Here is a 14,371-nt window from a genome sequence, read left to right as displayed (position 1 = left end):
TAAGGTTGAACTTCCCAAATCCCTCAGCACAGCTTGACTTCGCTCCCATGAAGTCAGCTGCCTCAACATGAGCACAAGCTTAGCCAATATCCACTATTCCTGAAAGTCTCACCTTCATTTTTCCCTTTCTGTTTTCACAGGAGGGTTTTTTGATCAGCTTCAGATTGCTGAACCAAAATAATGCTGATACTGAACTTCGGAGAAATAGAACAAGTCATCATCAACAGCAACAAAAGGCCAATTACCTTCTCTCTTTTCACATCAAAAACTGATGCTTTTTCATGGTCCACCTTCTTAATATCAAAATAATTACTGTAAGAAATCCCTACTGTACCAGACTCCATCACAAGAAAGGATGAAGGTGATTCAACACCTATCACTTTTAGGAATTTTTTTTTTTTTAAACTAAACCTATAAATTATGACAAGCATTACAGTGCTGTATTTTGGATGAGTAAAAGTTTGTGCAACTTAACTTTCAAACTTAAACTAAAGAGATGAGTTTACTGATATTCAGAAAGGGATGCTGTCTCCAGGAGGAATTAGTAAACCATATTTTGCTAAGTATGGGATACCATGGTTAAAGCAAAAATAAGCCTGGAACTTTTTCTATCTTAGGAAAATCTGGGAAACTTCTATACACATATTTGCTGAATGTAGGTGGGATATATACACAAAACTTTCAGTCATCATTTTGGTGACTGGAACTGGGACTATACTCCCAGAGAGGTAATGTTTTCACTTCTTTGTGTAAGTTTTGCCTCTGCCTTTTCCTAATGATTGAATTCTGTTATTTTAAGCCCATGGCCTACAAAACAAAAGCCCACCAGTGCTAGAAAACCTGTGAGAGGAACAAGAAAGTTGACTAAAAAGAGCCAACTGACTGCCAGCTGGCCTAAACCCACACTGCAGGCACCCAGGCCTACATGGTTTTGCAAACTGAAAAAGGTTGAAACTACTTCATTAAAGCTTAGCCAAGTGATTTCACAGTCATTTTGAACATCAAATACTGAAGATAACATCCTTGTAAAAACTATATAAAAAGAAAAAAGACTGGGAATAAAACTCATTGAAAGGCTCAGACTTGTTTAGTGTAGAAGTGACTTATCATAAGAGCGTTTAAAATCAAATTTGTTTCCCCTCATCAATTTAGTGAACCCTGCACAGGACTGTACTTTTTTTACCTTCAAAAGTGGTATTTCGGAATTCAGTGATTAAACTGAGAGATGACACTGGGCTCTGGGAGACGACAAATTTCTTGAGACTATGTCCAAACAGCAACACTGCATTAAAATAGCCAGCAAGAAAGTCATCTTCCATCTAGAACGAAAGAAAATAAAAAATGGCTGTTTGAGAGTTCATGTTCCTGCCATAAAGCTACAATAACTTTGATTGGCTCCATTTGGCAGAAACTCCAGCATGGAAGACCAGAATCTGCTGAACACTGAGTGAGTAGATGGTCAATACTACATCAGCATTGTCACTTCAAAAAATAAAGGTAAACAAAATATATTTTTGATGTATGAAGACAGGGAGGTGCTGAAAGAGGCCAATGTAAAGGTCTGTCATGCTGATCCTCGTGCAAAGGATTCAAGAAATCCTACACTGTAGGTTCTTGGCACTTCCGACTTTCTCAGTGTGTCCCAAAGACCCTGGCTTTGGATTAAAGTTTCTGTGCAGATAATTCAGTGTGCTGCCAGCAAGTTTGGGCTTCCAGGTGGCCACGGCTAAAGGGCAAGGAGCTGTGCCAGAATTTCCAGCAGCCTGCCATAGAGCTGGCACCCAAAAAAACCATTGAGCCCAGGCTGGGGGATCTAGAAGCCCTGTAAATCCAGCCAGAAGCTTCAGGCTGCCTGCTGGAGAGCTGAAGCTCAAAGCCACAAATCTTGGGAGGAACTCTACATGAAGGACCTGGTTCCTGGGCAGACGGCAGGAGTATCAGTTTCACTAAACAGATGCAGCATATTCATAGTTTCTGCTTTTCTGGAAAATAACCAAAATACTTATTTCCTACAGAAAAAAAAGGTTCCTGTTTTTGAAGTTTATCTGGAAAGCTGCTGGACAGAACTGGTCGTCATCTCTTAGACATATCTGCACAGAAAAATTAGTCAACAATTATTACTTCTGAAATTTCCATGCTCACATCTCAGTTACACATATAGATCTTTCTTGAGTGATGCCTTGCAGCTATGTGTAAGATTTTCAGCCACTCAGATGTGGAGCTGGAATACCATGTGTAAGTCTCCCTCATGCCCCGTGAACATGACACTTGCAGAACAAATTAGAAGTCTGAGTTGAACTTCACAAAGCAGGAATATGACAGGCTGCAGATTTGCCTTATGATACTATATTTTTACATCATTACAGCAGGACAAAATTTCATCCTGCAATAATATAAGGAAATATCAGCTTAGAAGCATGACAGGGGATGATTACAGCTGCATTTTTAGTTTTCATTTCCTAGTACATGAACATGAATGAACTGAATGCAATAATCAGATATAAAATAGTGTTCTTACCAGGATGTTTTCCTCAGTCTCACTGTAGTCTCTAATTACAGTATTGTAGCTGTAATTAGCTGGTGGCAGAGTCAGAACAAGTACATTGTGCATGTAATCAGCTGAGATGTTCTTCCTGAAGTACACGTTACTGCAAAGCAAAGCACAAGAACCCCATGGACATTGAACAACAGTGGTATCCATGACAGAATCACTCATCTGTTCCCAAGACCACTGTTTTTTAACAGGCTAAAACACTAGATCTAAAAATAAAATTTCATCATGCACAGCTCTTTATATCATTCATTCCCTGATGCCCACTTTTGTGCTTAAATATATTAAAAGGTAATACCAAGGCAATCTGCCAATCTGACACTCAAAGGTTGTTGTGAACTACTGTTATTATTGTAACTGTTTACTGTCCTGTTTATTTCCTCTTTTTTTTCAAGCTAAGTTTATTAAAACTCAGTTTCTCCTTGGAATCCACAATACTGCAGTCATATTCATGTTACTCTGCCTGTTTCTGAACTCTTCTGCACTCTTTTTGCTTGTTCCTCTAATTTTGGTATTTTCTGCTAGAATTGAGCACAGCAGGAGTTGCACTAAAAGCATTTAACAGGAGGGAATGAAACAATCACAGAGGTGCAGAGAGCAGATTATAGATTCATTTGTTTAATTCAGTGAGATAGGAAGATCAGAGGAAACTGTCAACTTGAAATCTCAGCTAAAACAAGCAGAAGATGTTGTAGCTTTCAGGTATCTTTGGTTTCATCACCCTGACAGGCCATCTGGAAGTGCTTCACAGACTGGCCACCACCAGATTCACATGCTAAAGAGGAATTTAGCAATAGATATTAGTGTCAACTATCAGCATCTGTCATTGCTGTGGCTAGATTGATAGAAAGAAAATAATTGTAGGAGCCTTCTCTCATTATTCATGTTTGATCATCCTTTTATTTTGTCAGTCAGTACTGTATTAAGACTTTTTTGGAAACCATGGGCTCTACTCCATGGCCATCTGATTGGATTCTGACACCAGAGCCCTGTCCCTGCCTTTCCCTGAACCTTCTGACTTTTACACAGCACTTTTTACCCTCAAGAATTTCAAAATGTTTTTCATCCAGGCTTGGACTGAACTAGCCAGTTGAAAAGGAAACCTCATTAGATTCCACCAGACTGGATAATCCTCCAGCATCCCACCTTTCTTGAGAGAGGCTTAAAGACTGTGTTTGTGTCCTGCCTGCCAGACAGCTTAGAGCTGAAGAAAGTTTAAATCTATCACTGTTTCAGAGGCACTTCACTCCTGGAGAAGCACGGGACTTTGCCTACTCTCCCTCCCACAGCTTGAGTTTTCATCTAATACATCTGTCTGTATTTTGTTTGTTTTAAGAAGCAAATGTGATTGAGATACTCAGCAAAATAAGGGGTATGTAGAAAGTTTAAGAAGGGCAGCATATAAAACAGCCAGAGGCAGCTGGGTATATCAGAAGGATGCACATCACAGCAAAGAATCCCCTAATCACCCTCACCTATTGTAATACAACAATTCTACATACAACACCAGTGTTAAAGCACTCACATACACAGTTCCCATTGTGCATTTGCAAAGAAACAGGAGTTGAGGCCAGTTGCCTCAGGTAAAGCAACTGGGGATTCCTAGTGCCTGAATAAAATTGTGGAATGTCAGAAGCTCTTAGAAGCACTTCTGAAAAATAGATATGGTGAACCTGAAAGTGTACAGGATAGAGAAGATCCTGTTAGAACCTGAACCACAGAATTCAGTTTGGAACCAAATGTTAAATCTCTGAAGTCATTAACCCAGAGTTTCTCAGAACTGACTTGTTACAGACAGCTTTAGACACAAGAGCTGGGAAGTCCAACTGGCCCTAGAAGTTCATGGAATCTTTTTGCTACACCAACAGTGAAGTAAGTAACATCAAAACATGGGCACATGCATTTGCCGTGTTCCATCCTTGATCCATCCATCCATCCAGCCATCCAATTGCACCACCAGCGCTGTCCCAGGTGATTAACTTTCTTCCAGACTGCGACATGCTATGGTAACTGGGGCTATACCCAAAACCCACCTGATTTACGTATCTATGCTTAGTTGTACAAATGTGATCTCTGCTGTGTCACTTAGGCGTAGGGCCAGAGATCAGCTCTCAGTCCTCACATACAGCGAAGGCTTTTGAGGATACCATTGGTAAGGCCAGTTTATGTCAGACATCTTCTATAAAGATTTTCGTAATTAGCAATATTAAGAGGAAATTAAACAACAGAAAACTTGGGTTGTATACTAAGAAATTTCTCTGAGAAGTTATATTTCTGTGCTTATAAAGATGCCGAAAAGATGGCTGTAAAGTGCAAGAGTTATAAAGTGGGAGAATAGTTGTATCACCTAAGTAATTTAAAGATTGAATAAATGGAGTCTAGAAAAATATACTGTAAGTCATATTTACATAATTGTCTGGTTGGGCAGAGTGTATGAAAAATGTACCATATCTCAAATGAACCATATCTCATGATCATTCTGACTTTGTGCTTCTCTCATGGTTTCCTGCACTGAGAAGCCCACAGGAGGACGTTAAAGCTACCTGCTCTGCCACTGCCTTAGAAAACTATTATATGAACCAAATGGGATTTTGTAGAGGATTTGCCATGAATTAAACACTAAGCACCTTACAAAAATGGAAAGACATGAGGAAAGATGGCAATAGAAAACATTCTGTGAAAGAGCATTTCTTCAACAAAACAGTTCGACTCAGACTATTTCCATTATCTGTATCCATCAGCAAACTGCAGAGAAAAGAAGAAAAGTGAAGGTGATACTTTACTTGAAGAGATCTATCAGGATGATAATGATGTCATTATCCACTTTTTCCGTCCCTAGGTCTCTGCTGACGTCCTCTGGAGAGCCACACATGATGATCACTACACAATGGGCAAAAATGGAGACAGATTGGTGAGATTTACCGACAAGAAGAGGATGCTTGCCTCCTCCCCCATATTTGAGTAGCAGGCAATAGAGCAACTCCAGGCTAAGGCACATTATCTGTGCTGTACTGGGGCCCATGCACAGAGCTACAGCCTCTCTGCAGTGAAACCAGGATGTCTGAGGGGAAGTGGTAAAAGGTGCTTCAACACCTGCACCATTTTCTGTCTGATTGCACCAGAGCACTACCATTATCTCACTCAAATAAGCATTAGGAGTTGTGGTGCCGTAACAGCTACTCACTATGAACACTTCCAGGTTAAATAGCCTTCAAGTAATGGTTTCATTAGCTTGCTTACTCTTGCACTCACTTGGCCTGCTGATGCCAGGTGCTTAGTCTTAGGAGAAGATAAAGTATTTATTCATTCATTTTTCTAGTTTAGATGAATCATTTCCAGAAGTGCCCCTTGATGGCAAAATGAGGTCCATAGATGTACCAGGGCTGCAAACACATGAATGATAAAGAGCTTGCAGTATCTATATTCTTGTAGTATTTAAAGCTCTTCTTAGGAGAAATTGTGATCCCTGGATTTCTGAATCTCTTACAAAATGGAGCTTTTGCATAGATGGGACAATTTACCCCAAAATCTCCCTGGAACCAGGATATTCCCCCATATTTTATGAGGATGAAGAGAGGAATCTAGGAACTTTGCGCCATTTTATCTTTACATCCATGTAAAATGGTATATCTTTGTTTCCACCATTTCTGGTGAAAGGCTTTCCCTATAACCTAACTAAGGGGTGGGTTTGATTTCCTTGGAAATGCAACTCACTTGCAGGGACAGTGCAGCCTCAACCCCTCCTTACCATTGCTTTTCCGATTTGGATTTTTCACAGTTTTTTTAAGCAGCTCCGGAGTTCTTAAAATATCCTTGAACTTCAGTTTTTCAGAGAACTCTGTGATTCCAGCATCTAAAGCATTCATATACCTGGCACAAGGGAGCAAAGATATTGTCAGGAAATTGCTAACTCCTCACATTTTCCTAAATCAGCCACAGTGCAAGAGAGGCTGTTCAGAGCACACAAGAATGTTTATAAGCTGGTATGAAACCTTTTCTGCAGCAATAAAAGTGAGAAAATCAATACATGGCGTGACAGATTTAGAAATGCCTGGAAAGTCAACCAGAGGTATTTGAGCATGGTTGTACAAAGGATGGATTTGGAAAATGCAATGATGTAATAAGACATTAAAAATTAAGGAAAAAAAATCAGGGATATGGGGAAATTCCAGGAAGCTCTGCTATTTAAGACATCAGTGGTAATGTTAGAAGGCACATGTGAAGGTTCAAAGGACTAAATAGGAACTAGAAAGAACTGAGATAAAAACCACACATGTACCCTGACTGTGAGAGAAGCAAAGGAAGAAAAGTAGTAACAAAAAACCTATATAGAATCAGTTAAAACTCGAAGGGAAAAATGAGCTCAGACAAAAAAGCAAGCAAGTAAAAGTTTGCTAAAAGATTAAGAAAAAACAGTCAACTCCTGAATCCTACTATTGCTTCAATATGTTGTTTCTGAGAAGAGATATTTTATCTGAAATAAAGTTAATGCAGAGGGAAAACCAAAAGAACTCTCTTTGTTTTCAAACTACATAACCTTTGATCTACCAGCACTGAGATCTCAGTCCTATGAGTTACTAAATACCTTCTGCTTCCTTTTTTTTCTTTTTTTTTCAGGAACAGAATGATTAACCATTAATTTTCAGAAACATTTGCATAGTTGAAACATAACCTGATTTTGCTATCAGTGTGGGTATTCACTTATTTTTATATGTATATAGGAAAAACAATTAGTTCATGCAGTAATACTTGTGCTTTAGAGAAAATGGATCTTCCTAAATTAGACTGTTCAAAAAACCTTCACATTGACAGTTTCTATTATGGCAGAATGAGATGCATTTTTACAACTAAATTAGGATGAAAAGTGGGCAGAGATACAAAATTAATATTTTTTTTGTTAATTCAGCAATAAAAGGGCTTGAACAATTCTGAAGTCATAAAGAAGGTCCTGATCAGAAGCATTAAAAAAGGTGAAATAAGAAACACTTGGAAAGGTCAGAAATAACTTCCATGCAATTATTTCACTGCAAGGTATGAAACCTGCAGAATTAAAGGGATTTAGCTAAAGTGTGTATAGTGCATTGGCAATTACAGCTGCAAACATGGAGGAATGGGATTGTAGTAAGAGATGAGCAAAGTGCACTGATATTTCAAAACATCAGAGAGGTAACCATAGCAATTACAGCATGCGATCAAATTGCTATCTATACTAAGAAAGAAGAAGAAAACAATAAAAGTCCATAAATACTTACAAAAGAGTTAAATGGAGATCAGGTTTTAGGTATCTTAATTCAGAAAAAAACCCCTTTTAATTCTGTAACCAAAATATTCCATAAGTATTTGCTTCTATCACTCTGAAGCAAACATAGTCAAATTTTGCTTAGAATTCTGCAAGTTCCTCAGGTTATGAATTAAAAATATACATAATAGTTATTTCCATGAACTCATTGCTACTTTTCAGCTATGTTTATAAAATTAGTAGGAGAAATTAGATGATTTTTTTAAATTATTCAGCTTTTTATATCCCAAAATTGGGGAAAAAAAATCAAAGGAGCATAGAAACACTCACATGAGCTGAAAGTTGAATAAGACTCTTTATTTAATTGAATAATTGAACTCTATATTTAATTTAATTAATTGAAAAGTAATTATAAATATTGGCATATTAATGAGTCTCTTTGTCTAAAAGGAGGCTTTGTTTTCAGGCAAGCAGAAAACCCAGCATTTCTGAGAATCAAGCACAGCATGATGTTTCAGGTCACAAAGTGAAAGCTGTCTCCTTTGCTCCAAACTGATGAGAGTATAGCTTAAACTCTGCAATCACTGGGGTAATTCTGTTTGAAGAAAGATACAGTTTGAATTTTGGAAATGTTTTGGAGTAACAATAGTGCCTACAGATTGAACATTTTAAGAGCTTGGTAAGACCCCTGACCTAAAAAGGCATCTATGGGGAGCTTGTGGAGGAACCTCTCATGTCACACTATTTATATCAAGGATGCTGTAAACAAGTATTTTCATCAGAGACAACATGTAAGCTACCTTGTCCAAAGGAAAAGCAAAGGCTTGCAAATATTTAAAACAGGCTAAGAGAAACATTCAGGTAAGTGCTACAGCTAAAAGGTACAATTCATCTTTTCCTTTTCTCATTCCTTGGTAGTAGTAAGGCACCTCCCAAAGTGTAGGACTGAAAGAACAGTTTGCAGAAACCATGTCTGAGGATGGAGACAGCATTTATCACCAGCTGGGTCAGAGGTGGATCCAGATCTTACCAGAGGCATGCCTCTGAGGTTTCAGTCCTCTTGTAAATGTAGACAGTTTCCCAGGTCGTGGTTTTGAACGGCAGCTTAGAAGCTTTCCAAAAATAATAGAAGAATTGGTTCACTTTCCTGGCTGGGGTCAGAAGGCGGGTTAGGTTTACTTTGTAGTCACAGGATAGTCCAAAACTCCCTACAGAGATCAGAGGCAGGCTCAGTATTGTTTCAAGTCTAAAGGAAGAGATAAGAGGACAAGTCTGAACAGACTGTTGTTGCACCAAGGCAGCTACTACCTGATTTCCATCCTCACCTCCCTCTCCTCTTGTGCCCTGAGCTAGTTTTGCAGCAATTTGAACCTGAACCAGAAGGCTCCTCAAGAACACAAGCAGATTTCAAGTCTGTATGGGCACCAAAAAGCCCTGTTGAACTGCTCTAGGCAGCTTCTCTCACTGTCCCCAGTTACCCCTGCCTTTTTGGGTACCACACACCATTTCAGCCCCAAGGGTTGTGACAGGAGTCCAAAGGCTCAAGACAGGCTTCTGCTCCCTGGCTGCCATTACCATGGGATGGATTTAATCTCCTTATTGGGACAGTGCTGCAGGGTGACAGCTTTTTGCCATCAAAAAAAAGCTTTACTCCTACAATTCAAAGGAAAAATCTTTTAGTTTCACAAAGGTGTATTTTAGCAGAGCTGTACAACAGCAGCAGTCAGGGAGGAAAAAACTAAGGCAACCCTCTGCTGACAAGGAATTTGTGAAACAAAGATCATTTTATACACAGAGACAGTAAGCTTTTAAGGACAAAAGTATATTCCTGGATGCTGCGATCTTATCAGACTAAACTCAAAAGATTTCAGTTCTTGTATGGTGTTTTTTAATAACAGGGAATTTTGCCTGCAAAAACCATGACCGTAAGAGTTGTTGGCATTATTGTGACAAAACTTCATTTTCCAGGTAAAGTCCACTTACCCAATTAGAGGGTTTTTACTTATTGCAACAGAAACAGACATAGATGATGTAATAAATAATGACAGTGAGAGTATTTCACTAATTAAACAGGTGAGGGGTTTTTTCTGACAGACTTAGAACAGAAGAGAATAGATTATTTCAGTTAAAAGGACCTACAAAAATCACAGTCCAACTGCCTGACTACTTCAGGACTGACCAAAAGCTAAAGCATGTTATTCATAGAATCATTGAATGGTTTGGGGTGGAAGAGTCCTTAAACATCCTAGTACCAAACCCCCTGCCATGGACAGGGACACCTTCCACTAGACCACTTATGAACTGCATTGTCCAAATGCCTTTTAAACATGACAACCTTAAGGCATCAACTATCTGTCTAGGAAGCCTGTTCCAGTGTTTGGCCATGCTCTCACTAAAAACATGCTTCCTAATGTCCAAACGAAACCTTTCCATACACAGCTTTGAATCATTCCCACTTGTCCTGTTGATGGATCCCAGGGAGAAGAGATCAGGACCTCCCTCTACACTTGCCCTTCTCAGGAAGCTGTAGAAAGCAACAAGGTCTCCCCTCAGCCTCCTTTTCTCCAAACTAGACAAACTCAGTGCTCTCAGCTCCTCACAGGACATGCCTTCCAGCCCTTTCACCACTTTTGTAAGCATTCAAGGACCTTTACATCTTTCTGAAATTGTGGGGCCCAGAACTACACACGGTGCTCAAGGTAAGGCCACACCACCGCTGAGTACAGCTGGATAATCACCTCTCCTGACCAGCTGTGTCTGATGCACATAGGGTTTGCCCTCTGGGCTGCCTGGGCACACTGCTGACTCCTGTCAAGACTGCTGCCAACCAGCACCCCCAGATCCCTTCCTGCAGGGCTGCTCTCCAACCACTCCTCAATCAATCATTCACCTTACTGTCAGGAATTAGAAGTTTCCCTACTAAAGCTGGGATTCTATCAATGGGCTTTGGAAGGGGATTTTCTTCCACCTACCCAAGAGAGTGGCTATGCATAAAAGTCTTACTGCCTTGACTCAAGGCGTCTTACGTATTCTAAACACCAATGCCTCTGCAGGTTTGTTGTTCACAAAACAATTCTGTTCAGCAGCTGACATCTTTAACATCACAATGTAAGTGGAAGGAATTGGTACTTACGAGACCATTTGGTAGGTGGCATAAGTGCAAGCGGGTCCTATGACAGCACAGCCAAGTGTGCCATTATCCTGCAAGGGATCAAAAAGGGTCATTTGGGGTAGGGCGGAGGTCTGGCAGAGAGAGGAGGATGGCGGAATGAAGAAAATTGTAGGATTTGAGGAGTCACAGAATTTACCTAGCAAAAGCAAGAAAAGAGTAGGAAAGGAGCTACAGAAAGTTTAAAAGAACAAACATAAGGGGGAAGAGGAAAAAAATCACAGAAAGCCAAAAAAAGATAGAGTATGATATTTGTTAAGACACAGACAGCAAGCAAGGATTAAAATATTGTTAAAATTGCACATTTGAAATTACACACCCCAGAAGAGTTTGCATTTGCAGAAGACAGGGTGGTTGGAATTACAAGGTCCTGTATATCAGAAAAATTATTAGTTAAGTGCATATGAAACTAGTACTTAAAAAAATCCTTCTATGACCATCAAATGAGGCCTGACCTGTATCTTTGTGTGTCATGAGGGACAATTTCTTAGCAAAGACTAGAGCACAGTCATAGATTAGTGACTTGAAAATTCACATTGGATTGACAAAGTTTCACTGAGAGGTGTGAAAATCTTCAGAAACACGGCTTCTTGTAATGCACCAATTTTAATTGAAGCCTTTCCTCATATTATTCACATAGCTTCTCTCACGTGACTTCCGTGATTTCTAGTGAGGAGCAAGCACTTCATCTTTGCCCTTTGGGCATAGTTCACATAACCATTTCATTGGTAACAGTGCCAGCCTAATGATTTCTCTGCCCACATGTCCCCATCCTCACCACAGCTCTTTGTTTTGTGTATTGTGTAAACTGATGGTGAACCAGATCAGGATCTGATCCAGTTGGAAATGGACCTTTTTGCTCTGCTTGGGCTGTTTTGAGTGTTTGAGTTGTTAGTTTGGTTTTTTCAGTTTTTAATTGTTATTTGGGGTTTTTTTTAATGGATTGCTTTGGCTGTGTGACCACACAAAGAGTTGTGCAAATATAAAAAGGAGGACAACTTAAGCATAGGAAAAGGAGCCAGAAGCTGAAGGCAGTCTCTGGGAAGCATTCACAGAATCTCCAGTATTTGCCTACTTCTTTTCACAAAACATACAGGAACATCTCCTCTTTGGAAACTTCACTTCCCTGTCAAATTTCTTGGGAACTGAGTAACAGGACCGAAAGTTAATAAGGAAAGACAGAGACATACATGTGCACCCAGGCAGAATGAAGGAAGTCTGCTACTCACATAAATGCTTTTGATGAGCTCCACACCTTCACAAGTGCTAGTACGGCAGCCTTGTGAGACATAGAGTGATGAAGCAAAGGGGTGAAAGATGGCATCCACTGTAACATTTTCTCCTGTAACACAAATGTAAAAGCAAACAGTGTCATGAATTGCAGGTAACCACTAATACACTGTTATCCCTCTTCTTCTGACACAGGTCTGAGCAGTCGTACACTTAGAGGTCTCCCTGCTTCTGCAAAGTCTACCTACAACCTAACCCCCACACTATGGATGTGACTGTGAAATCTGCTCCAGTGTGGACTGCTGATTTCTGTTGAGTGTTAGTACTTTCAGTACAAAGTACTTCTAGTGTTGGCCATTACTAGACAAATTTTTTAAGGCTCTGTAGGAAGTAACTAAGAGACCACTTTCCAATAAAATTGGACAAAATCCCTTAAACTAGAGGGCAGAAAGGGAATAGATACTATTTTTTTTATTATTTCTTTGTAACCTCTTTTTCCCATTATATTCTAGAGAGTGACAGTAGATTGGGGATGTTGAAAGGAGAGGTAAGATATCAAAATAAATGAAAGCAACATGACTCTAAATGAAGGAAAAATATGGACTGCAGATTCTTCACACTTCAGATCATGATGCGATCAACAGATAGGGTCAAGAGGAAAATTATTTTCAAAATAGAGGCTAATCCAGTCAGGAGAGAAAGCAAGGGCATTCCAACTACTGCACTAGATGGATAACTGGTTTTGTCTGATCCAGTTCAAGAATTTCCGCGTTACCAAACCCAGCTGAACATCTCCAGTGAAGCATGCAGGAAGAGTCTGCCCAAACACCATGAAAACATATATGGTTCTGCCCATTTGTAGAGCACTTCTATTTATACAAAGAGAGGTCATTATATCCATAAGATCTACATAAGATGGGCAGGCAAGCAGCCTGTCCGAGAAGCAGCTTGCTAAAGGTCGGATGAGTATAACACGGTGACACAAAGAAACCACAGCAAGAGGAGGGTAACCAACACCCGTTGGCTTACCTGTCATCTGGAGTTCCGTTCGTACCCTTTCCAAGGCTTGTTTCACAGCTAACTTCAAACTATCAGTACTTGATGGGAAATCCGAGTAATTCATGAGCATCACATTGATCACGTAACTGCTGTTGCTACACCGATTTGAACCCACTTGCTTCAGCAGCTGCAGTGCGGAAAACAAAGGCCAAATGGCCAGCACCAACACCCGTTGCTTCATTGTCGCTCAGTTTAGACCCATTGTGTGTGCTCTCCCATTTCTTTTTGTCTTCTAACTCTCTTTCTTTCAGATATGCTACATTGGTTTTGTTCCTGGATAGAACGAAAGAGATTTCCACTCTGTAGATTCAAAGGCAGGCTGTGCAATCCTTCTCTCCTGCACTTCCCTATCCCCTTCCCCGCCTTCACCTCTGCCCGTCCCTCCAGTATACTAGCTGGCACTTCAAGGTGAAAAACTAGCAGCAGCAAAAATCAGGAAAAGAGAGGCTAAAGGTTGCTGAGAATGTTTGCTTATGGAAAGGCTGAGGCTATAAACTAAAACATTACCAGAAACCTTGCCTGATAAGTGCACTAACTCTTCATCACAGGCATAAGCTGAGAGAAGAAAGGGGAGGGGACAAATGAACCATAAAGACAACTCTTCAAAATGGAAATAAAATATAAGGTCTGTTAAAGCCTAGAGGAAAACAGATGGTTACTTCATGTTTGCATTGCCCTACATCTCTGATTGCACTGCCACACCAACTCTGCTGATTGAGCTCATTCGTCAATGGTGTATTTTCTTCTGTGGTAAGTTGCCAATTTCATTCCTTTAGCTTATAACATTGAAATACCTTTTGTGTTGGCAAAAATGTCCCACTTGCAGTCCTTCAGACCAAAGCCTTTGTTTCTGCTTCCAGACTCAGTATAAGGCTCGGTCCACTCATTGTCACCCAGCACTGTGCACCAAAGCACCCCAGGTCTGCCCCAGACAGATCTGCTCCCAGCCAGCACAGCTCTCAGCACCCATTCCCACCTCCTCAAATGGGGGCCCTAGATATTCACACTTCGTGTGATGAACCTCTTGCATCAGGTAAGGATTAGCAAAGCTGAAGGCCACATCTCTGACCTGCGGGATCAAAGCTAAATTTTAAATGGCATCACTAACCCCCCTCCCCCAACA

General features: G+C 40.2%; 1 protein-coding gene across 1 annotated transcript in view; it reads right to left on the bottom strand.

Moving 5' to 3' along the window:
* Positions 1-13,616, bottom strand: part of GUCY2C (guanylate cyclase 2C) — a 44,316-nt gene extending 30,700 nt beyond the window's left edge. The window contains exons 1-8 of the mRNA XM_048302685.1: positions 13,219-13,616; positions 12,189-12,301; positions 10,924-10,991; positions 8,821-9,036; positions 6,300-6,421; positions 5,335-5,431; positions 2,519-2,648; positions 1,184-1,319 (exon numbers count right to left, since the gene is read on the bottom strand). Of these exons, the coding sequence (XP_048158642.1) occupies positions 1,184-1,319; positions 2,519-2,648; positions 5,335-5,431; positions 6,300-6,421; positions 8,821-9,036; positions 10,924-10,991; positions 12,189-12,301; positions 13,219-13,429 (1,093 nt within the window). The 5' untranslated portion in view covers positions 13,430-13,616. The remainder of the gene's footprint in view (positions 1-1,183; positions 1,320-2,518; positions 2,649-5,334; positions 5,432-6,299; positions 6,422-8,820; positions 9,037-10,923; positions 10,992-12,188; positions 12,302-13,218) is intronic.
* Between the last annotated feature and the right edge of the window lie 755 nt (positions 13,617-14,371).

The sequence above is a fragment of the Corvus hawaiiensis genome, chromosome 4, assembly GCF_020740725.1.
Source record: "Corvus hawaiiensis isolate bCorHaw1 chromosome 4, bCorHaw1.pri.cur, whole genome shotgun sequence".
NCBI classification, from domain to species: domain Eukaryota; kingdom Metazoa; phylum Chordata; class Aves; order Passeriformes; family Corvidae; genus Corvus; species Corvus hawaiiensis.
Note: the sequence above shows the minus strand (reverse complement) of the source record. Positions and strands in the feature narration are given on the sequence as shown.